Here is a 24069-nt window from a genome sequence, read left to right as displayed (position 1 = left end):
CCATTTGGTCATTGATCTCTTACAACAAGGTGCTCTACTTCTGCCAGCCTTCCTGGTATGAAGAAAGGGTGCTCGATCCATCACTCAGGGCCCTGCGGGTTCCCCTCCATGGACTAGGGATTGGACATAATGTAGAAACAATGCAGTGTTTATTGAACACTTAACATGGGCCACACACTGTTCTCAGTCTTCTGCCTTCAATATCTCTTTAATCCCCTCCACAACCCTGTGCAGTCATTACTCTTCTCATTTTACAGAAGGGAAAATGGGTACAGAGAGAGAAAGTTATTTGCCCACATTTATAATCAAGTTAGGGAATAGTACAGCCAGACTATCTGATGTCATGCTCTTAACCAATAGACCAAACTTAGATATGAATGGGTCCCACATACCTAGGTTTTCCAAAGTGATCTGTTGTAGTAAAAAATATGTCATGTTCTTCCATCTATTAAGTTCCCTTTCACATAATTTGTTCCGAAACTAACTATTGAATACTGTGTGCCATGTGCTGAGGATACAGTAGTAATCAAGATAGCCAAGGTCCCTGTTCCCACACAGCTTATGTATGGGGACAAGGTTTGGGGGCAGAATGAGACAGGCATTTTGTTAAATTAATGAATGAAGGGACTAGTACATTTCAGATAGTGGCAAAATGAAGCAGGATATTAAAGAGTAACTGAAGTAGGCTACCTTAGGCTAGCCAGTCAGGAAAGACCTCCCCAGAGAGGTGCCTTGTAAGCTGAGTCTTGAACAGTACAAAGGTGCCATCAGTAAGCACATTTGGGGCAGAAGATTCTAAAAGGGAAAAGTCAACGCAAGGACTCTAAAATGAGAAGGTGTCCAGGGTGTTCAAGTAACAGAGGGAAGAGCAATATGGCTGCGTCAAAGTGAGCAAGGGGGCGTGGTACATGGTTAGGTCAGAGCCAGGTGCAGTGCGGATTCTGTGGGGCCCCAGGGCGTGGGGAGGAGCCTGGGTTTGACTCTTCGTGTATGATGCTATTGGAATGCTTTCAGCAGACAAGTGGCCTGATCTGAATTGTGGAGAACAGGGATTGTAGGGGTGGAGCGGCAAAGGAATGGACACAAGGAGACTTGCTAGGAAATGTTTATAGTAATTCAAGATTTGGTTCTTTTACCAGTTGAAATGAATGGAAGGATTTGATGGTAAAGGTAAAGGGGAAAATATAAGTCATTTTAAAAGCCATTCAGGAGCAAGGAGCTTGAAATTTGTCATTAATTTCCTTAACAATTGCATGAGATCCCAAAGATTCTTCCTTAAGGATAGCACACCCCTCTCAAATGGAGACTTACTAGTCCTTGCACCTGGTTGGACTTTACACAGACGATGGCCAGTCCATTGGGCTGTTGATGATGGACACTGCAATTATAAATCTGAGCTTAAAACCAAGTTTATGATGATATTTTATTTGAAAAATTATGATAATGATACCTATTTCCTCGAGTTTATGCAAGGCATAAATAAAACAATATGTATGGAAAGATTTTGTAAATTACCTCACAAAAGTATGGTGTTTTTTTCTCTAGAAATCTTTGCTTTAGGTAGGTTCTGAATGTAAACATATTATTACTTTGCTTAATTTTGTATCAGTGTAAAGAGGAATGGGTTAGTTCCTTACTACCCAAAGTGGGCCTCAGGACCAGCAACATTCCCTGGGAGCTTGTTAGAAATGCAGGATCTTGGGTCCTACTTTAGATCTACTGAATCAGAATCTGCATTTTAACAAGATCATCGAAGATTAAATCAAATTTAATTCGATATCCACTCTCCAGTGTTAGCATTTAGTCTGTGTCTGTTTGAACTGGATAAAGTTCATTCCCTTGAGTCTCCTATACACGTGTGGATATGTATATCTAAACATGTGTGCAAAAATTTAGGCAGGTAGCCATGGGTAGTTAACACCCGCACTCTCTAAGAAATAATACATATGGTTGTGTCTGCTAATATTGGTGGCATTGGATATGAGGTCATATTTAGGAGCTGTAATAATTATTTACCTTACTTTGTTTACAAAAATGTGAGTAGACATTACTTGGTAACTAGAATAGCTAATAACCTATCCAGTAACCCAAAAGACACTCATTATACTACTTTATTTTCCTCAAAATACATTTTTCCCTATATTTAACACTACTCACGTTCTTTTTAAGGAATGATATATTTATCACAATTTCCTGTGTGTCTTGTTACATTAGAAAATGCAAAGATAGATTTTCTGAGTAAGCATAATACCAATGTTATGTATTCAGAAGTTATTTTCATAAGATAAATATTTTCTATCTAGGCCTTATTTGTTGTAGAAATGATACAGATGATTCTTCCATATATGTTTGAGGGTTTTCTTGGGAGTCCCATTCTTTTTCTATGAAGATTCTTGTGTGCTCGCTCGCGCGCTCTCTTTTTTGGTAAAAACATTTAAGTTCTGCTCTTGTAGCAAGTTCCAGTTATATAATACAGTGTTATCAACTATGATCACCATTGTTAGATCCTCAGGCCATATTCTTTTTACAGCTTAAAGTTTGTACCCTTTTTCCAAAGTTTGTACCCCTTACAATTTTTTTTAAATAAAAAAAAATAGATTTTACTTCAATTTCAATATTTCAATACTCCATAAATAGTTAACCTAATTTTAAGTTGCAGATATTCCCCATTTTAGGAATACATTTCCACAAGCCTGTATTACATGATGTGTTTAGATTATTTTTGCTTTTTATAATTTTATGTCATCGAAATCCAAATTTATTTGACCTAATAGAGTAAGCCAGAGAAACATATGGAGTACTTGTTTTTTCTTTTCCTTCTGGAAAACGAATAATTCTTAGAATTACAGCATTTTCAGCAAATAAGATATCTTATGTACACCATTGTTTCTCTCCTTTGCCTACATCTTTTTTTAAGAGTTCATACAAGAAAAGCAATGAAGTATCAGTTTACCTTTTTAAAAATCAAATAAAATGTGTTTCATGTTCGGAACTTTTGAAAGAATCAGAACAAATGCATTTAAGATATGAAGTCCCTTCCTTTGTATCTTTAATTGTCTCAGAGTCTTGGCTGAACTACTGATGGAGTTTTCCAGAGAGTTTCATGGGGTTATAGGAGGACTATGGAATATGAGACCACAATACTGCAGCCTTACCACATTCTGTCTTCTGGTTCTTGATACTGTCTTTCAACTTACCTTATTATTATTATTTTAATCAACTCAGTATAGAACTCATTTTTGAAACTTCAATCAGTCTTGTAAGTATCTGTTGAAACAAAGTTTTTATCAAACTGAAGGCAGTCATTTTCTTTATCATTTCAGGAGTTTCTCCCATGTCTTCTGACATTTTCTTACTCTTCTGCCTCCTCCTCATCATTAATATTAACCTCTTTCCTTTTTCTCCTTCTTCTGTCCCTCCCTTCTTCTCTTCAAGAAATATTTTGAGTGTTCATTGCTGGGTACAGTGTAATGATTTTATTCAAAAATACAAATCATTGAATGTATCAATCTATTATCTACAGAAAAGATTGGTGGGTAAAACAATGCTCAATAATACAGTGTAAAACATAAAACTATTTTTGAAGTTGTAAGCTAGCTTGAAACTGAGCTAATATATCTCCTTCACAAAATATAACAAACTTGTTTCTTTTCTCTCTCTCCATTTACTAGTAAATCATTTATAAGACTTCTGGGAAAATAGATCCAAAAAGTATTAACTGTATGTTTCTTGCTCTTAGAGCTGTTATCAATTGGTAGAAGAATAAATTTCTGATTCTGTAATATTAGTGGGAGTGATACACATTATATAAAAGAAGGTACAGATTGTATTTTATGTTTTCAACAAGATTTCATTGAGCTCTGCTGAGTGTCAGATACTTCAGGGATGCAGAACTAGAAAAACATGATATCCTAGTCCTGGGTTATCTGAGTAGACAATGTTATGCCTGTAAACACTGATTCAGATTTTTAACTTAAGTAATTTTGTTTAGGCACAGATGGGTGTTCAGAAAGGCACTGCCATGTCCATATTACTGCAACAATATCAAATTAACACTTTATATTGTTCTACAATATAGGAACAAAATGGGATTATACATTTGGGTTGATATTAACCATCTGTTTTATCCATGTGTGTATGTATATATTAGAGAAAATATTTTTCTACAGAAATATTAAACTTTTTGACAGAAAAAATATTGCTAGAAAGAAATTTCTCTATTCATTACTTTGGCTGGTGGAATATGTGGTTATGCTTTCAGAATCTTAAAGATACCTTTGCTTGAAAATGCATTTTATTAAATGCCAATAAGAGTTACTTGACCATGTCCCACAAGTTTTTAAAAGTTTTCACTCAGTGGTAAAATAATCACTTTTAATGTGTAGTTACCAGTTTATAATTTCAACCCTATTAGAGTCTTACATCTCAAAAAGCTGTGGTTCTGCTCTGAAAAGAACAGAGGAGGTTGTCATTTGGCTGAAGCTCTTGAAGAACATTTTCAAGTTACACTTAAATTTACTTTGTGAGGTTCTCTGAAATATTGGAGAGCTCCATAGTAGTAAGAAAAGGATGTCATTTATACCCTATTTGGAGAACCTTCTCCTTAGGTGGTCCAAGTGAATTCATAGGGTTCATTTTTAATCCATTAAAAAGTATTATACTCATTTTTAAAGGTGTCTTACCCCATAATGCCTATCACTTTTCCATTTGGTTTGTAAGATACACGTGAAGCCATTCTTACTCTGTTGCATCTCTGTGAGTTGAGAAAAAGAGTGACGACCAAAGCAGATCACTAAAATGCCAATTTACTTTCAAATATTACAGTGAAGGACGGTTAAGCTTATGACCTTGTTGCACTGTACTTATATAACTTTCCTTGGGATTCTTTTTTAATCAGGTTTATTTTCCCTTTGAGTCTGACTTCTAGTGCCCAGAAGTTTTCTTTTCAGCAGTGTTTATGTATTTAACAGAATTTTCTGAGGTGGGTGCTACAGAATTTTCACAGCATGGGTTCACATTGGACTAAGACTTTGTGTACGACTTATATCAAGTGGGAAACTTGATGGGCATGAGCTTTAAAAATGTTTTTTTTGTGTGTGCTCTACATTTGAAGCTTTTGCCTGTATTTCCTGTTGGGCTACAATGTTTTCCAGCATTGCCGTAAGAGAACAAAGTCAACATTAAAAAATAATTTTTTTATTGAAGAATATATTTTTCCAAGTAAAGTCATTATCAAAGAGACTGTCATGGTGGGTCATCATTCATGTATGGCCCCGTGTTGCCCTTTTGCATCTTGAAGTATAAACTCTAGTCATAGTTAAATAAATATCTATTTATTTAGAGAGACAAAACCACCCTAAAGCCAGACAAGGAAGCTTTTTGAAGACTGTCCCTTTTGGAGGAAAACTAAGCATGTTGTTGAGTAATCCTCCCATTATCCTCCATGTTGGTAGTCCCATCAAGATCGATTGCCTAAGGTCCTCGTCCATATTAAGAGGTTGATATTTATGTGCATATAAAGTACATACACCTTTAAAATGGAGCTAATTTTCTTTATTTCCATTTCCATTGCTATTTTGCAGTATATGGCACTTGAAAGAAGCACAGTGGAGCCTTAACATTTATTCAGAAAATAGTTATTGAGCCCTAAGAAATTCGAATTAGGGTTCGTTAGACCTGGACTAAGCTAAGTTGATCTCTAAAAGAACAAGAAAATACTGGCTTAAATTAATATTATTAGCAAAGTTTGTATTTGGGAGTAGGGTAGGGGAGATATTCAACCCACCTGAAAGGGAAAATAGATTTTGTACAATTGAGAAAGTAGCAGACCCCAGCACTGTCCTAGGCACTTAGCATACAAAGGTTCTTTGATAAGGGGGAATATCTTGGCAAAATATCTACTGGGAAAATACATAGTATATAATAAACATATTTAGTATTTTTGAAGCAAAGTGCAGGAAGTAATTAAGTCCATTTCATTGTGTCAGGGAAAGGCAGACCCTAGAGAATAAATCCAGAGGAAGCAAAGGGAGGTGAGTAAAGGGGGCACAAAATCAGGCTTTTTGCTTAGGAACAAATACATGGTTTGTGAAGACTTCTGTAGTGTGTCCTATGGCCTCGCTAACGTTCATCTTAGTTATTAAGTATACTTGAAAGTGACTTCATTTGTTTTAAAAACATTTTCCCTCAAACTTTTTATTATTTCAGAGTAACCCCCCAATTAGCCTATCCATTTTAATAGTCAGATGTGTAATTATTTTTTAATACATTGCAGGTTTTTTTAATGCTTTGATTATAAACTTCAGTAGTTTTTAACCTTGTATTATATGCTGAAAATAATAATGCTAATATTAAGAATAACATTGTAAAATCTACTTTGAAATTTTCCGACTACCTTTACATTTGTTATCTCGTTGTATCAATCAATAAATTATCTGAAATGGAAATTATTTGTTCAGACTTATTAGTAGACTGTTCCCCTGAATCCTTCCCCAAATGCTATCAATTTTTACCAGCCAGAGTGGATATTAAGTTTCATCTGGTTTCATGAAGGAATCGGTATTTTTTGTTTCCCTCTTCCTCATTAGCATATCTATAAATTATCTCTAATGTTCAATGCTCTATGCAGACTTGTTGATGATTAGGGCCTATTATTTAAACAAAGAAACAAAACTGTCATAATAAGAAAGCTACACAAATTTAAAGGATTCACCAATTTTTCTCACTGGTGTTAACATAGAACTTTTACAAAGTCATCCAAATTTTTCATGTAGGTTGAGTTAAAGAGATTGACTGGAGTGACTTTGTTAATATAAAAAAGAGACCTTTTTTTTTTCAAAAAAACACTATGACCCTAAAAGGTAAGCATGAAGATGGACCAAGTATCTTATTGCCTCACTGATATTGCCTTCCAGCTGTGAATTTTCTTACTACAATGAGTCCCCTCATCTTGATTGCTGTGTGCAAGGTACAGTGTTTCATTTTTCTTCCTACTTGGGCTTCCTGTAGAATGCACACCCCATATAGTTCTTTAAATTCATACTGTTGTGAGAACAAGTCAGTCTTTCTGTTCTGTCCTTTGTTAACCGTATACCTCATGGAGCAACAGTTCTTCCTGAGTTGTTGGACTCTGCTCAAATTAAACCCTGTAAGAGGATCAGCATGTTACAAAAGTGGAGTGTATCTTTGTATAACACCATGTATTTTTGTATACTATCGTCTTGATCTGGAAAATGCTAACACATTCAAGCCAACTAATGGTCTCATTCGTACCCACGCCTTGTAAATGAGGACTTCACATCTATTACATAAAAAGTAGGGAGAACACATGTACAATTTTTGCTCTCTTTTGAGGCTAAAAATGTTTATGCATTTAAAATGCATAGGAATTATTTTGTAATCCAAGAGCCAAGTCAGATCACCTGTCTTACGCGTGGAGTGGAGCAAAATGGAATATTCATGGAGCTTTGTAAATAGACAAGTTCAAATCTTGGTTCTCCCACATGCTAAACTGGGAGACTTTGGGCAAGTTCCTTAGCCTTTCCTGGTCTTCATTTCCTAATCTACAGAATCTTTGCGGGTCTTCTAAATGGAGGTTGACCTGAGAGTTAAATGAGGTAAACCCCATAAAACCCCCATTGCATGTTCAGCCCATCATCGGTGCTCAGAAATGGTAGTTTCCACCTGTGCTGCTTTGCAGAGTCACGCTGGCTCCTGTGACATATAAACCCAAATACCCAAGTGTCTGGATGTAGTAAAGCTTATTGCTCACTCTTGGAACAGTCTAGCGCAAGTGTTCCTTCCTGGTGAGTAGACGGACTTCCAGGCGGTGTTTCAGAAATCCAGGCTTCTCCCACTTTGTGGCTGTGCCGCTCACGGAGGCTGTTGAGTCCACTCCGTTGTGTCGGCCACCAGGCAGTGAGAATGGAGAAGGCACGCCTGCTTTAGAAACTCCATAGGCGCCGAGCGACACACATTGATTCTGCATACGTTCCACTGGCAAGGACTCGGTGGATGATGCCACCAAGGGGCTGGGGGTTAAGAACTCTACTTGCAACTGAACAGCCACTTTCTAGTCACAACTTTGTACGAGTACAGACAGGCAGTTTACCCTCCTCTGCCATAGCATTTATTCCTTACCCACTTTACTGCCTCATACTCCAGTCAGTCAAAACCCTGGCTTGTAGAATATAGTGGGGAGAGGTGGAGGAAGAGATGGCTTATGGGTCAGGTCAGTGCATGTAATCTTCTAGAATTTGTGACAAACAAAACTTTCCCTCTTATCTCTATTTTGTTAATAGACACAGTAAAGAGTCAATATCATTTGCTTTCTTTTCTACCAAGCATTTATCTCCATTCACTTCTCAAATTTATGTTCCTTAGATCTGTAACAAAAGATAATTCTGCTGCATGTGTTTTCATCTAAGTGTTGACAATAGATACAAGTCAGCAAATTTATTTATACCACTTCTAAAGTACGTGCTTAAAGAACAGTACAAACTGTCAGAGCTGAGAGGAGCCTAAGGAGACACGGGGACTAAATGTAATGTGGGATCCTGAATGGGATCCTGAAACATCAGACAAATGTCTGCGGACATTAGACACCAACTCAGGAAATGTGGAGAAAATGTGGACATTAATTGATAATACTTACCAATATTAGTCCATTAACTGTGATAAATGTACTGTAGTAATGGAAGATGTTAATAACAGGAGACAGTTGGTGTTAAGTATATGGGAACTCTCTGTCCTATTGTAATTTTTCTGCAAATCTAAACTGTTCTAAAATAAGTTTATTATTTTTTTTAAGTACATTGTAATCACAGTAATCCTCATATTTGCTGAATAGTGATATTGCCACTGCTGTAGACTTGGCCTCTCCTTTTTAACTTTTATATCACCACTGTCAGTATTGGGGCCTTCACAGTAATTGACAGAACCCATGTCTGTTTAAAGCATCTTGCTCAGGTTTGGGCACTGGAAGTGTCCTAGGAATGTTTGCTTCCTCTTTCTTTGCTCTCACTCCCTCAGTGCTTCCAGTCATCCTGAAAAGAACAGTGTGAACTTTTATTTGGCTATCAGAAAACATCGGACTAATCAATCACTTCATTTTACAACTGCAGGAAATGGGGACATAGTCTCAGTGTTCGTGTGGGTCATCCGCATGTGCCCTCTTTATGATGTGTAAGGAGTAGACCATTTTACTTATTAGACGAATTGTAGTCAATACTTTTTTTCTTTTTCAGTCTACAAAAACAAGACAGACTATATGATGACAATAGAAACAGTTTTGTAAGAATGTTAAGATCATAGTTAATTTTTCCACTTCTGAATTTCCCAAAATGTTACTGTTTAATTTTAAAACTAAAAAAGAATTTTATCGGGGCACCTGGGTGGCTCTGTCAGTTAAGCATGTGTGTTTGGCCCAGGTCATGATCCCATGGTCCTGGGATCGAGCCCCACATCGGGCTCCCTGCTCAGCAGGGAGTCTGCTTCTCCCTCTGGCACTCCCTCTGCTTGTGCTTACTTGCTCTCTCTCTGTGTCAAATAAATAAATAAAAATCTCGTTTTTATTTTTTATTTATTTTTTTAAAAGATTTTATTTATTTATTTGTCAGAGAGAGAGCACAAGTGTGAAGAGCAGCAGGCAGAGGCAGAGAGAGAAGCAGACTCCCGGATTGAGCAGGAAGCCCAACGCGGGACTAGATCCCAGGACCCTGGGATCATGACCTGAGCTGAAGGCAGATGCTTAACCTACTGAGCCACTCAGGTGTCCCTAAAAATCTCGTTTTTAAAGAAGAATTTTATCTATATTTGAAAATGCCTCAAATATATTCTTGAAAAATTATTTCATATCATAATTTCTCAAAACATACAGCTAGAGAGAGAAAAAGAGATTCCATGTGTCAATACCACAAAGAGACAAAACACTTGTAAAAACGTAATATTCTGTTATTTTTGTTTCTCTGTATGTAACTGCCCAAATTGTATAATACAAGGATTTACATCTAAAGGTCAATGTCCCTGAAAATTCTATAGTAGCTGACTTTTAAAACTTTATTTTTAACTTCCTTTGCCTACCTCTTTGGTTTATTCCAGCATCATAGTGATGATTTCCCTATTTCTCCACACACAATTGTACCCATTTCAGCAATATTTATATGTGAAAGGAAGTGGAAGTTCGAATCCAGATTTGTTGACCCTTGAGATCTTATATTGACCTTAGTAGGTATTAACTTTTTAGATCAATAAGAGCTGTTATTGACCTCAAAGAAAAGTCAATATCTCCTTGTTAATTTGCAGCTTGAAAATGTTATACATTTTGTTCTTCATTATTACCCTACTTACTTCAGCCTTTAAAAAAAAAAATGTCTTTACTGTTTCTACCAAGAGATCATCATGTCAAAACATTTCAGTTTTGGTGTAAAGGAGATAATCACTGGGCATGGTGGTCATTTGTGAGTGGTTCATTTCAGTTTCTTATAAAATAACAGCTGGCTGAGATTCCTACTGTTCTGGAAAGTGAAATTTACTTCATTGTATTTTATTTAATGTAGTTTTTAACACTTGAGAAACAATGTAAATGATCTATAGCTCATGACAGGAATATTCTGACGTGTGTACATGAGGAACGAAAAAAAGTTAAACTGGAAATAAGTGGTCTGAAAAGCAATTAATAATGTTTTCTGCTTTTCCATGTATAAATAAAAAGATCAGTGCAGATGAATGTTCCCCAGGTACTTTTCATGTGGATAAACATTACAAGCTTTTATGTAAGTACTTCTTATGTGGGTTTGAATTTTAGAGGTCTATGCTTCTAAAGTTTATTAAGTGTTTAAGTTTTAAGTATTGGTAGAGAAGTGGCTTTTCACACCATCGTTTTGTATATTAACATGGAAATGTCAAGTTTTGCATAACTTGAAATGTCTCAGAATTGCCTATTGCTGAAATTCAAATGTCAGAACAATACTTTTGCACATATATGACTCTGATATTTCAACTCTAAAAACCTCATAAATGATTCAGTATCACTTTGGCCTTGTTATGATACAACTTTAAAAAGAGTCAGATTTAAATCTGGTTTAGGAAGTGGTGGTCTCATTCAGTCCAGACTAAAGCACTAATCTCTGACTCATTAATGATCATTAATCTTTTTAAAAAAAAATATGTAACCATTTTGGTGAAGAATTTGAGTTTTAATGAGGATCCTTTCGGTATTTTGCACCAGTACAAAAAATGAAGCTATTCATTTTTAAGCAAGAGAATTGGTTTATATCTTATACTCTTTTGTGATATTAGTTCATTGTCATGGAGTTCTCAATATTTTTTTTAAAAAAAGCTTTATTCAAAAGATGAAGACTTTCTAAGACATAAATGATAGAGGCCAAATGGCCCATAGAAGTATACTTTCAACCATTAATTTACTCTTCTAAAGTTCACATGCATCTGTACTTTAAAATTTTAAAGTTTAGAGCTGGAATGAATGAGCCTTGGAGATGACAAATCTACCTTTGTCATTTTATACAGAAAACTAAATCTTGATATCTAGCCCCTATTTATTGCTAGTAGGTTATTTTTTTATTTAAAAATCTCAAATATTATTGACCACTGCTGGCATATTAATAGCTTGAAATAAAATACCTTTACAACCCCCATATTTTTATAGTAAGTATTTCCTTTCTTATGGAAAAAAAAAAAACTTTCCCCAAGGGGACTTTATCACTTGAAGAGGCTTATTTTCATACATGGTCCTAATAGCCTGTTTTATTTCCTTTTCTTGGATACAAAGTTATGACAATTAAAATATGCCAGCATTTCAATATGATAAAATTGATATGTTTGGGGTCTTACTATTCCAGAAATAAAAAATGCTATTAGGGTCATAGCTTGGAGTGTGTACCTTGGCGTGTTTCATTTTTCCTCTGCTAGGAGATTAGTGGAAAATAAGCTCTGTAAATTAAATTTTATTGCAAAATTATCTTCCGATGTTCAGCAGTGAAGATAATATTGAGTGATAAGGCTGGAGTGGATTTTGTATAAGGCAATTACAGCATGAAGACCACAATCTGAATGAAAAATATTGCTCAAGATTTTCTATAATCTGTAGAAAACTTCATTCTGGGATATGTTTAAAATTGTCTCATTTTATACAGGTGATTATAATACTTAAGGTAAATTGCAGTTTGAAAGCGGCATTACTGACCGTTTATATATGGCGAGAGGGACAAATTTACATATATATATATTTTTTTCATACTTGGGAAATTGTTATCATTTCAAAAAGTCTCTCCACTACTGGAGTTCTTTCTATGCAGCTTGCTTTATTCAGTGACCCTCTCTCTGGATAACTGCATATGAAAGTTAAGATCAAAATGTGCACGGTATATTCCACTCTCACTGTGGCACATGTAAAGAGGAGCCTCTGTTCCAGGTCTCCATTGTGTAGTTGAAGAAGTATCCGGTCCTTTAATAACTTTATTTATACCTCAGCTCTTGAGTTCAGCCTTTACATAGCAATTGCAAACAGATAAGAACAAAGGCATTGTTCTTAAATGATGTGGAAGTTCCTTGGTTTGAGAGAGCCTTCTACAAGTAAACTCGAAGAAGAAAGTTATGTGTGTGTACACCCTACCCCCATCCCCAGGAACTCCAGCTCATGGGTGTGTGTCCTGGCCTTATGCTCTTCTTTTCCACTGGTTAATCAAGACATGTTTAGTGGGTGTCTGATATGAGCAAATTAGTGTCACAAGATTCCGGAATGGTAGAGACAGACTATGGCTCTGTCAGCATTGGCTCCATCCCAAGGAATTGAACATCTTCTAATAGTATTATCCGGCAGAAATTAGTAAAGGGATCTGCTTGTTACCTAACGTGCATAGGATCCTGTCATCTTTTAATTAAAATAAATAAAGCCATTCCCTTCAATAAATAGTAACCTAAAAAAATTAGTTATAATTCAGAAGAAGTTACTTCTTACTTCCCACAGGCAGATTGGAAGAGAGAGCTTATTGATTCAATGTATATGGACACTTATTGTAGACTTATCATGTAACCATAACTTTAGGCAATTCATCCTGCTGAATTGACTCGAAGGCCATCATGAATGAAGACTATGGAGGTTTATCAAGATGAAAATAGCCCATTAAGAACTGATCTGTACCAGTTTCAAGAAGCAGAGCCTGAGACCTGGCCCGTGAGGCTTTGGCGAGGAAAAGTTCACTCGGTGCTGGGCATATACCAGCGCCACAGGCCCCAACTTTATTAGTGTGGAGATAAGCTGATTAGGTCTTGTCAATCAAAGGTGCCCATATCTCAATTGAGAGACACACACTCTCTCTCCATTTTTCTTTCAGCATTGAAGCAGGCAACAAAGAGAGAGATGTGCGGTATGCATCCCCACGGTTGTCGCCATGCAGGGTGCAAGGGTCCTGTGATGATGTGATGACTGTATTAAAGAGTACATCAATTTGTTTTAAAGTGTTTTGATTTTTTATGGTGGCATTAAGAGAGAGAACATTGTGGTTGCAGCTTTACTAGAAAGCAAAGAGTTCTAGAAGAAGAAAAAAAAAAGTGTTTCTTTGAAGCCTACCAGGGCTTTGAATCTTGCTGTGCCAATGGGCGCTTAAGTGCTCCCGTAACTGGCATCCTCAGATCCACCATCAGCTTAGGAACTACCTTCCTCTCCAAATTATTCCTTTAGAAGAACAGGAAAAAAATGTCAAATTGACCTGTGTGATATTAATGTTTATTGACCACAAGTTTTTTTTTTTTAATGATTTAAGATTTTGGATGAACATGTAACATATATTGGATATACTGATGTACCCTGATTCATTTGTAAAGAACGGAGATACTTCTAAATGTTCCCCAACTATGGATGGGCAACATTGCTTCATTTAATTGTTTTATACAGAATAAAGCCTTGCCTTATCTATCTGGAAGATAAACTTGACTAATGAATATAGGCTGTCAAAATGGAATTCTGTAGGGCTTCAGCTTGAGACCTCATCATCTAGTCAGTGTTGAGAAAAAGGTAGAGCGATGGTGTAGGGGGAAAACCTGGCCTTTTGTTCTTCACATCTGAAGTTTGCTCACTGCAGGCCTCCTTCCTACTTCAAATGCAAGAACAGAAAGGAGCCCTTCCTCCTCTCCCCCAACCCTGCATGCACCCCCCAGTGCCGCAATCCTGCATGGCCACGGTGCCACAGTGGATTATCTCTTTATCAGCTATTCTTCCCCTCATTCCATCCATTTTCCACTAACCAATCAGGCAGCCCTCTTAGGAAAGACTGGTGCTTATTTCAATAAAATGTGAATTCTGTACACACAGATCCACACAGCCATTCTAGATGTTGCTTGTCACAGAACAGAAAGGCATTCATGCTCCCCAGACTTGGATACCTCTACTGAGGGTCCTATGAGAAAAACAGAAATTTGAGTAGATGAAGATAGGACTAGTAATAGTGGAAAAAGTATCGCACCTTATACAGCACCGATTAGCCAGAGTGGACACACTGATACATCGATGTGTGTGTCGTGCATCTGCATGTGAATGTGCTCATGGGGATCCCCCTCAAAAATGTGCACAGCGTTTAAGACATGTGAGAGAGTAAAAAAACTACTTTGTCACTGGTTCTCCAGTGACACAGATGGGGGTACTTGGCCATGATGAGTCTGTTCCAACAAATGTATAGTCTTGAAGTGCCGTCTGAGTTGTTGGAAAGATTAGTCAGTGATGCTTAGACACAGGTGTATTTTAACATATACACATTTTCTATTCAGGATTCTTTGCCTTAAGATATTTTATTACTTGATTTATCTTAATTACAATAAAGGCTTAGGAGTGCTCACTGATTTTTTCTATAAAAGTTAACATGCAACTTTCCAGAAATACCTTTTAAAAAATATGTATCGTTACATTCACCTTTTGGGTACTGTGTACCTCTGTTCTGTGTAAGCACCTTCTCATTGCTCAGGTTTCTAGCTTAATGTTACTTTTTTCAGAGAAGACGCTACTGACCACTCCTTTTAAAGCGGCTTTGCCCTCCTATCTTATCAGACCCCTCCCTCCTAGCATTGATTGTAAATAAGGATAATCCGTAACTCAAGTTTTTCTTGTCGGCTGCGGAAGAATGTAAGCTTCCTGAGGGGCATTTTGTTGAGTGACTGAAAGAATTGGACAGCTCTATTTTTTTATTACAAAGAAAAGTTCCTCACTAACGTTTAACATTACAATAATCACAGCCTCTTCCCAGACCACTTTTAAGGAGATCTACTGTGGCGTTGTGACATCTTAGGACTTAGCTGTATCTGTCTCTCATTGTGTTGAAATTCTTAATACATTCAAGTAGTTCTCTCCAAAATACCGTTTTGCATGTTAAAAAAAATTACATTTTACTCAGCAAAGTGATGATTAAGGAAAGTATACCCTATTTAAGCTAGTCTACCATGCAGCTGGTGCGTACCCATGAGTAAGCATTTGGTGGTAAAGATTTTAAACCAGTAATGAATCTGGATTCCCTTTTTCGTTTACTATATACTTTAGTTGTTAAGGTTTGTTTTTCTTCACTATTTACCAGTTATAATGTACTAAGTTTACTTTGGTAATTGTTTTTAGGCTGCAAAATTAATAGTGAAAATTAGGTTGTTGTAACATGATAATGTTGACTTATCACAAGTTCAGATATGTTTGTTTCACTGAAATCCTGAAACAAGGAGTATGGGAAGAAATGCTTGCACTAAGGGGCATTTGCAAATAGTGGCTTTGTCATTGTGTAAACCTCAGTTTTCCTTTTTATTATGTGATGAGCAAAGCACGTAACCATTTATCTTTTGCTGCTTATAAGATAAATACTTAAATTATTCAACTTTAAGCTGTAAGCATCTTTGGTTCATAGCAATGATTTTGGAGAATCACTTTTTTTTTTTTTTTTGGCAAATTTAGAAGCCTACCTCAAAAGGAAATAAGATATTTTAATATGATTCTCTGATCACTGATAACTGAAAAATTCTATTTGAATAATACAGGGAATTGTACACCAAAATAGCTCATGCTTAGTATTAGCATTTGAAAAAGCATTCTCCAAAAAAAGCCTTTAAAGAGAGATTTTAGGGATACCCTAGAAATATTTGGAAGAATATTATAAACTAAAGACTACTGTCCCTTATTTGCTCCTCAGAAGTATTTTCCATCAATAAAGACATATGTTTTGAGTTGTTTTTATCGTCAGCATTTCACACACACACCCTTAATATAAAAATCTATCATTGAACTCTTTATAATGTACCAGAATATACCAATGCCGCTAGACATTCTTAGCCCCTGAGACACTACTTTTTTTTTTTTATTTCATAAAGGCAGAGGAGTATTCTGAGTGATTCGATGAATTTTCCTTCGGGGAAAACAATTTTTAAAAAATAAGTAATATCAAGTGCTTATTTTTCAGCTTCTCAGATGACCTTTCAAACAGTTGTCATACAGAATAGTCCTGGTTTATCGGGAGTAGACAGACATAACTGCTGGACTCTGGAGGTTTACAGTATTATCGTTAAACTACGAAAATTCAAAAGCAATGATGCTTTATTATTTAAAAACAAACGATTTTTTTTCACATTCTTCCTTGACGCATTAGTATTTGTTCAAGAATTAGAGGGCCATGAGCTTCTGTTTCTTTATGTTTATCTTACAATTATGCTTGACAAATGTTTATTTCTGAAAAAGTAAAATTGAGTATTTAGGACAATAGAATCAATATTACCTCAGTTTGATTTTCTTTTAGGATGTTGTATCTTTCCTAAGTAACAAATACCAGGGAACTTCCAGAAATAAGATTTAGATGACAATTTTACCTTTTAGTGTGTTTGTGTGTGTGTGTGCGCACGCGCGTGCATATATATAACTATATAAAATAGATTTTCTTTTATAACAACATCTAAGTGTCTCTTGATTCAGCTAGTTTTATCGTAGCAATCACATGTTGTAGGGAGCTCTTTTGTAACATTTATAATAACTAAAACACAATCGTCTTTTTAAGGGAGAGAAAGAGAAGAGGGAAAAGGTGGAATTTGAAAAGGGGGGAAATCTGTGCCTATTCCTTCCCTGAGGCTGAACTGTTTATCACTCTATCCTCATTCGATAAAAGTGAATTTTATAATAAAATTTTCCCTAATCGGGCACTGTCAGTGGAGGTGTCTTATCGCTGAGAGGAAAATGACACCGATCCTATCGGAAAACAGAAACGATGTCACCATGTTCCCAATCACAGCTCTTCAGCCCCCATATCTACCTTCTCCACAAACACCAAGCAGTGCTTTTTTCATAAGAACATCAAAACCAAGCAAAGTCATTAAAATTGCACCCGCGTAGAGTTGCAGGGACCAGCCGCACTAGCGCAAAATGGGATGTGGGAAAACAGACTCTCTAAATGTGCTAATTCCATTGTCACGTGTTTACGGCTTAATTTTAATCAGTTAAAAAAGCCACACATTGCAATAAATTGGCATTATCTTCTGTGACACCAGAAGACACAGTTGGTTCAAGGATTTAGAGGGTCACTGGCAACAGTATATAGTATTACAGACAAAGTATTTTTACGCTTGAACTGCGGTAGCTAAGGTACAATCCCCAGTTAAGACTGCAAACAAAGACTATAACCCACATTGCGCTAAGTTCAACTTGCAGACCACCTCCATCCTGGATGGACTTTGTATGCAAAACAAAGAATTTCGAGAATTTTTTAAAGAGTAATTTATTCATCATAGAAAAAATTTTTTAAGTAGCCTTTCAGTGCTGTCGCCTTACTGCATACTTGGCAGTAGACCAATAGTCTTTCCATAGGTCCTCTCAGTAGACTTGTCTTCCAGTGCTGATGTTTCATTGACTGTGTTTACATTGACCGTTCGACTTGTGAGCCTAAACAAAGATACATTAACACGCTTGAGGAAATGCAAACAGAAAATAGTGTCATTGACAATTGTTGAAGGCCAACAATGAAAGACTATCTCTAATGGTCTTAATTTATTAACGTCAAATTAGCACCAAGATATTTTTACACAATTAAGTTCAGAAACTACTGAAGTAGAAACTGCCAGCAAATTTAATTTTAATTTGTTCCATGGGGTTATTCTTAGGATATACATATCGCTATTTCAAAGCAGAATAACCCCTGGAATATGGACTGACCACTCTGCATACGAGTATCTGTGAGTGGCTTTTGGACAATAAGTCATTTTCCATGGCAAGGTGTGAGATATCACTTTGGTTCTCAGCTTTGTAAATTGTCAGTACATTTACAATAGAGTTTTAAGCATTAGACATCATAAAGTTTGTTTTAAAACATCTACTAAAATGTTCAGAACTGTCCGACCTCCATAGTTTGTGAAATAACAGTGAGTGGAAAAAAATTCCAGTTTCATCCTAAAACTGTTTTTTTTTTAATTGACAAATCTGACCTTGAGGGAGGAAAAAAAAATGCAACCATAACTTTTATGGAATTGAAAAGAGCTTTCAGAATTAAATCATTTGGCAGTGACTGAAAAAAATAAACATTTGAGTGGCTTTTGTTTTAATTTTGCTCAGTGCTTTGTTGATCTGTTTGTACCAAAAGCAATAGAAAGAAAAGACGAATAAGAGTGAACCAAATAGAAATAATGTTTCAGTGCATTGTGCTTGTCTTCACTGTGAGTTCAGTTTTCTATAGTCGATGTCAAATTGATCAGACCTCTGCTGCGTGATTGAAGTACACTTTTTAAAAACATCTCATATTGTGAAGTTAAAATAATTAAGTTGTAATGCCACTAAAACAGTTTTTCTGATTGCACTCACTTTGCTCAGAGGTTGTCTGAGTTATTGCATTTCTTCTAAACAACTTGAGTAGATTTACAGGGTCCTTCCCTTTAAAAACAAACAAACAAACAAACAAACACACAAACAAACAACAACAACAAACTAACAGGGAAGAGGAATGAGTGCAAATTTCGAACGCAGTTCTTTTCTCTGCTAGGATTAGTAGCCAGTTCTGCATGAAGGGAGAGAAGTTGGGAACATATAGAAAGGACTTCCCTCTATGATGGCTCTTGGCTTTTTAAAGGAGACGCTCACAAAAAATAACAGGCACGTTAATTGTGTAAAATGGGGATGCTGGTTTTTGTTACATGCCTAAAAACGGTTTCATTGATTTTGCTCAGACTTTACTAGTAGCTCTGGGTTCTTGGTCAATGATTTTTTTTCTTTCCTTGTTTTTCTTTTTGAGGAGATGAGCGAGTTTAAATTTTCATGTATATACATACATATATGTTTTTTCCTCTTTGTATGTTAGTGGTAAAAAGGTTGTCCGAGATATCATTATGTGCTGCCTTAAAGAGAAACAGCTCCCCCTCTATGTTTGACTGGAGACCCATAGGATGTGTTGATTGAAGGAGATTTATGGGCGGTAATGTGTTTATCAAGTTTGTGCATGAGGTTACAGAACAGGTTTTATTTAGCCTTCCTACACCATAAAATTAATTAGCCTAATACAATTGCTAAGTTGAAATGATGTTTCAGATTTAAAATTTGTAATGTATATATTCAGTGTCTTTTGGGGGAAAGGCACTATTTTAAAGAGATTACAAATCACAGTGTCACAGTTAACCTGACAGAAAACCACTATGGAAATAATAGTTCAGCCACAAAACACCTTGCTTCTTTAGATTTTTGACAGTGGAGGAAATAGAACATTTTTAAATCTATTTGGAGGCTATGTAAAATCAATGAAAAACTATAATGCTTTGTGATTAATGAAAAAGACCATGTTTTATTTATATTTCTTTTCGATTTACTTTCACAAATAGCATTTATGTAATGGAAACTGAATTCTTTCGTGTGAGCTCTCATTTTTAAAAATTATATTGTATTTTTAAACCCTATTCATAACTTAAACAACTGACTGTGGTGTGCTGTCAGTTAATGTTGTGTTATACTTTTCTACACATAGGCTGCGCCATTGAGCCACTAGTTAAAGTAATGTTTCCTGTGCTGCCTGCAGTTCCGTGGAAATGGAAATGTAGACTACATGGAAGTGAAAAAGACTAGCTTTCAGCTTTTTAAATGTTTGTTACCAAAATTAACACGGAAAAAAAAGCATATTTTGATATACCTAACAAACATTTTTAGATCTTTTAAGGTATTACCTAATAATTTTAAATTTAGCGCTTTTTAGAAACACACGTATTCTTTCAAGTTTTAATTATTTATTATGTTCCACAGACAATTAGAAAATGTATAAGAAAAACATAAATCTAGAAGAACTACAATGTTTCATTTAAGCATGTAAAGTCATTTTAGTATTTTTATGAGACTAAAGGTTATTTAAAATTTATTGTAATTTAAGAGATACAATATTTAATATAACTTTGAAGTGTCAAATATAATTCACATAAATGTGTGCTTAGAAATTTTACATTAAAATCTATTCAAAAATAATAATAAAATATATCTACTTAACTTCCATATCTGCATGAGAAATTTGTGAAGTCGAAGTGAATATTGTTTTTTCTCTCATGGAATATAAGAAACTGTTCAATAAATCTAAATTAAGAACTAGTTTGTTGTTATGAATACATACTGAATTTCCATTAATATTGGGACTAGCGGACATATAAAAAACTATAGTAATGTTTCTATTATATTTTTACTCTTTGGTTTAATAATACTTTAAAATAATAGATTAAAATAATATTTACAACTATATGACATTTCAACCTAGATGTTTCTTAACTTTTATATGTTGGAACATAAATTTTAAGTATAATCAAGTACTTTTGTTAAATATGGAGAAAACTAAACTTTATGTGTAGGGTAAAACGTCATTCTTCGATCTTGGCATTTTGTAGATCTGCTCATTCAGAAAACAGAGTGCTCTGGGACTCTTTCTTTGCATAAATCTTGTTTAAATCATTGTTTTTGTATTTAGTAGTAGAGTGGCTTATTGAGAAAAGTGAGGTATTTCTCTCTGCTAGTAGTGGAGAAGTTTGTGATTGAAAATCTAAGCAGTGATATTTACAGTTAACCCAAGGCACAGGTTCCGAAAGTGTTAGTGCCGTTGCCAAATGTGGCTCTTGCTTGGATCCCCAGCATGCAGGGCCCACATTCTCTTGCTCATAAACGCCTCCTCGTGAACACCCCATGGCTTCCTATGTGAATCTTCAGGGAAGACTATAAAAGTATGTTCTTTAACCAGTTCTGTGTTGGGGCCATCTTCCTCAATGTTTATTTATACTGAGGCTAACCTGCAGCCAATTTGGACATAATATCTAAGTTTATCATAAGAAAAAAAATCTTACTTATAGCTAGTAAAAATCCATTCATGTAGTGCAACATATTTTTGTAAAACACCATTTTTATAGCTTATAATGTAACTTACTTTATAAAATGTGGTTTGTTAGGAGTATGATTTTTACCATTTTATGCATTCATAAATGAATGAATTCCGGGCACACAGTTCTATTTCTCATTACCAAGAATAGTATGATGTGAAAACTTATTATTGCTTACATTTATATCATTAATTCTAGTAAGAAAAATAAGTCTGTGATATCAAACATATTAGGGTTAACAGAGTGATTTGAAATTTATAGCATTAGGCTAACATGTATTTTATATCTTAGTGTATTTTATGTAATCAATTTTTTTTTTCTGAGAGTACATAATGGTATCAAAGCATTAGCAGTGTAATTGGGGGAAGATGATTCTTCTTGTAACTTAAACTTTGCATTGGGTATCTGCCAAACTGGATCATTGATATTGTTAGTCTGTTACTTGTAGAACATCTCTGTGGATTTGAGATACTCAGTAAGTGCTATATTGGTAACTTGTCCAAATCCAAGAATAACAGTTATTCTGAAAGGTATGATAGAACATAGACATATTAATGACATGTCCTTCTTTTAATGATCTTAGATTACATGGATCTTTCTGGAAAGGAGAACTATTTGAATTGAAAAGGAGTAATAAGAATTAACACTCGGGGCGCCTGGGTGGCTCAGTTGTTAAGCGTCTGCCTTCGGCTCAGGTCATGATCCCGGGGTCCTGGGATCGAGCCCCACATTGGGCTGCCTGCTCTGCTGGGAGCCTGCTTCTCCCTCTCCCACTCCCCCTGCTTGTGTTCCCTCTCTCGCTGCCTCTCTCTGTCAAATAAATAAATAAAATCTTAAAAAAAAAAAAAAGAATTAACACTTAAACAGGGCACACATCTATGTAGTACACAGGACTAGATTGGCCTTTGTTTATATGTTACTACATTTGAAAATGACTAGGTAGATTTTCACTATCTGCTGATTGAATTTGTGATCATCTCACTTAAAGTAAGGCTATATAATGTACCCCAAATCATTATGAGTCCCAAGGTGATATTTCATAGCTGTTTCAGAGCAGCTGGAAATTGAGGTATCAAGAGAAACATGCTATACATGTTAAGATACTGTGGACAGACCGGGGGAAAAGTGTGTGGTTTCAAATATAAGCACCAAATTACAAATCCCAGAAGGAATTACACACACCAAGATGTGATGGAGCTGCTTTTCATATTAGCAGCTCTATGTAGCTGCACTCCAGGTGTGGAGCCAAGAGAATTATTTACCAAATGATGGCAAATGATTTTCCTTTGAAAGGTTGGAGAGTTCTAAATAAGATCCCCAATCTTATCCTATAGCAACCACCCAACAGCTAAAAATTACCATGTGCAATTACATTCTCTCCTTGAAATTCGTTTAAATGGCCATATTTTACTTACTTATATTTTTTATTCAATTTGGGGATTATCAAGTCTTCATGCTTTTCCTCCTGCTTCCTATAACTCACCTTTGACCACCTCTCCACTTTTGTGCTTTTCTGCCATGGAGCAGGCCCACTCAAGAGGTGAAACTCAAATAGGTTAATTACATGCTTTCTAGAAACCCGAATAATTGATTTGTTGAGAAGGAGAGCAGCCATTTGTTGAGTGCCAAGCATACACTTCATTTGATCTTCACAATTATCTTAGAAGGTAAGTTCTATTGTTCCCATTTTACAGATAGGAAAACTGAGGTCCAGGAAAGTACCCAATCCAAATGAAGGCCCTTCTGAAGTCAAAACCCTTACTTTTTTTCATTATTACATGCTAAAGATAAAGTGTTTAATTATCCTGATTGGCTTCTAGTGTAGAAAACAATTGAAAGGCAAGTTGGAACATCTCTTGAGTTAATACTTTGAAGACAGAGGTTGGCATTTTCCCCTCTTCCTCAGCCAGCTCGCATAGCAGTATTATCTATAATGCTGCTGGCAGATACGTGTACATTGGTGAGCCTGAGAACTGACTAGCAAAGAGTGTATCCAGGGAACACTTCGGAAGGTGGTGATGTGATGTTGCTGTGAGCATGCTTCGGAAAGTGGGTAAAAACCCGCATCAATACCACCTGGGTGCTTACTAACAATGCAGCTGCCTGTGCCCCAGTGCTGACTGACCAGATCCAGATCTTTGGGGGTGTGGCCCAGACATCTTCACTTCCAAGAAGCATATGAACTTCTGAGTGTTACTGCTTTCATGTATGAAATATGTATGAATCTCAGAAAACCTAGGTGTTGAAACGCCATGTGCCTGTCTGCAAAGTCTGGTTTTCTCTAGAGAATTGTCTTCTCTATGCAAAATGTCCATTTAGTACCACTAATACCCCGCATTTTGGTGCTCAAACACTCAAAGACATAATTAAAGGGGCTTCTTCTTTTAAAAGGCTACTGCACCGTATCTCATACAATTATATGGCTTGTTTATTTTTTTGGTCCTTTTTAAAACATGAAGTGAAATGTTGCCCTGAGCAGCAGCATTTTAAAATATAAAATTATCTTTTGTAAAAAATGAGATCAGGGCATACATCTGGAAATCTAACAAACTCTAAACCATGTGCACAATTTTTTTTTTTAACTTTGGAAACCGATGGCTGCCTGAAGGTCGCATATTTAAGGTCAGTGTCCCTTTTTCCTTTATTTTCAGCCCATGGCAAAGCAAGGCAAGACTTCCTATGGAAAAAAAAAGGAAGATATAAAAGAAAGCCCAA

The 24069-nt window shown here is 35.8% G+C and overlaps 1 protein-coding gene across 15 annotated transcripts in view; it reads left to right on the top strand.

Annotated features, from left to right (window-relative positions):
• The window catches only part of VTI1A (vesicle transport through interaction with t-SNAREs 1A), a 348230-nt gene that overhangs the window by 91169 nt on the left and 232992 nt on the right, over positions 1-24069 (top strand). For 7 of the 15 annotated variants that reach the window (XR_005833144.1, XM_040623957.1, XM_040623958.1 and 4 more), the window contains exon 6: positions 6915-6967. The exons of the other annotated variants lie outside the window; for them this stretch is intronic. Coding sequence is in view for 6 of the 7 variants with exons in the window: in XM_040623957.1 (XP_040479891.1) it covers positions 6915-6967 (53 nt within the window). In the remaining variant the exon portion in view is untranslated. The remainder of the gene's footprint in view (positions 1-6914; positions 6968-24069) is intronic. 15 annotated transcript variants of the gene reach the window in all.

The sequence above is a fragment of the Ursus maritimus genome, unplaced genomic scaffold (assembly GCF_017311325.1).
Source record: "Ursus maritimus isolate PB19 unplaced genomic scaffold, ASM1731132v1 scaffold_7, whole genome shotgun sequence".
Taxonomy (NCBI): Eukaryota; Metazoa; Chordata; class Mammalia; order Carnivora; family Ursidae; genus Ursus; species Ursus maritimus.
Note: the sequence above shows the minus strand (reverse complement) of the source record. Positions and strands in the feature narration are given on the sequence as shown.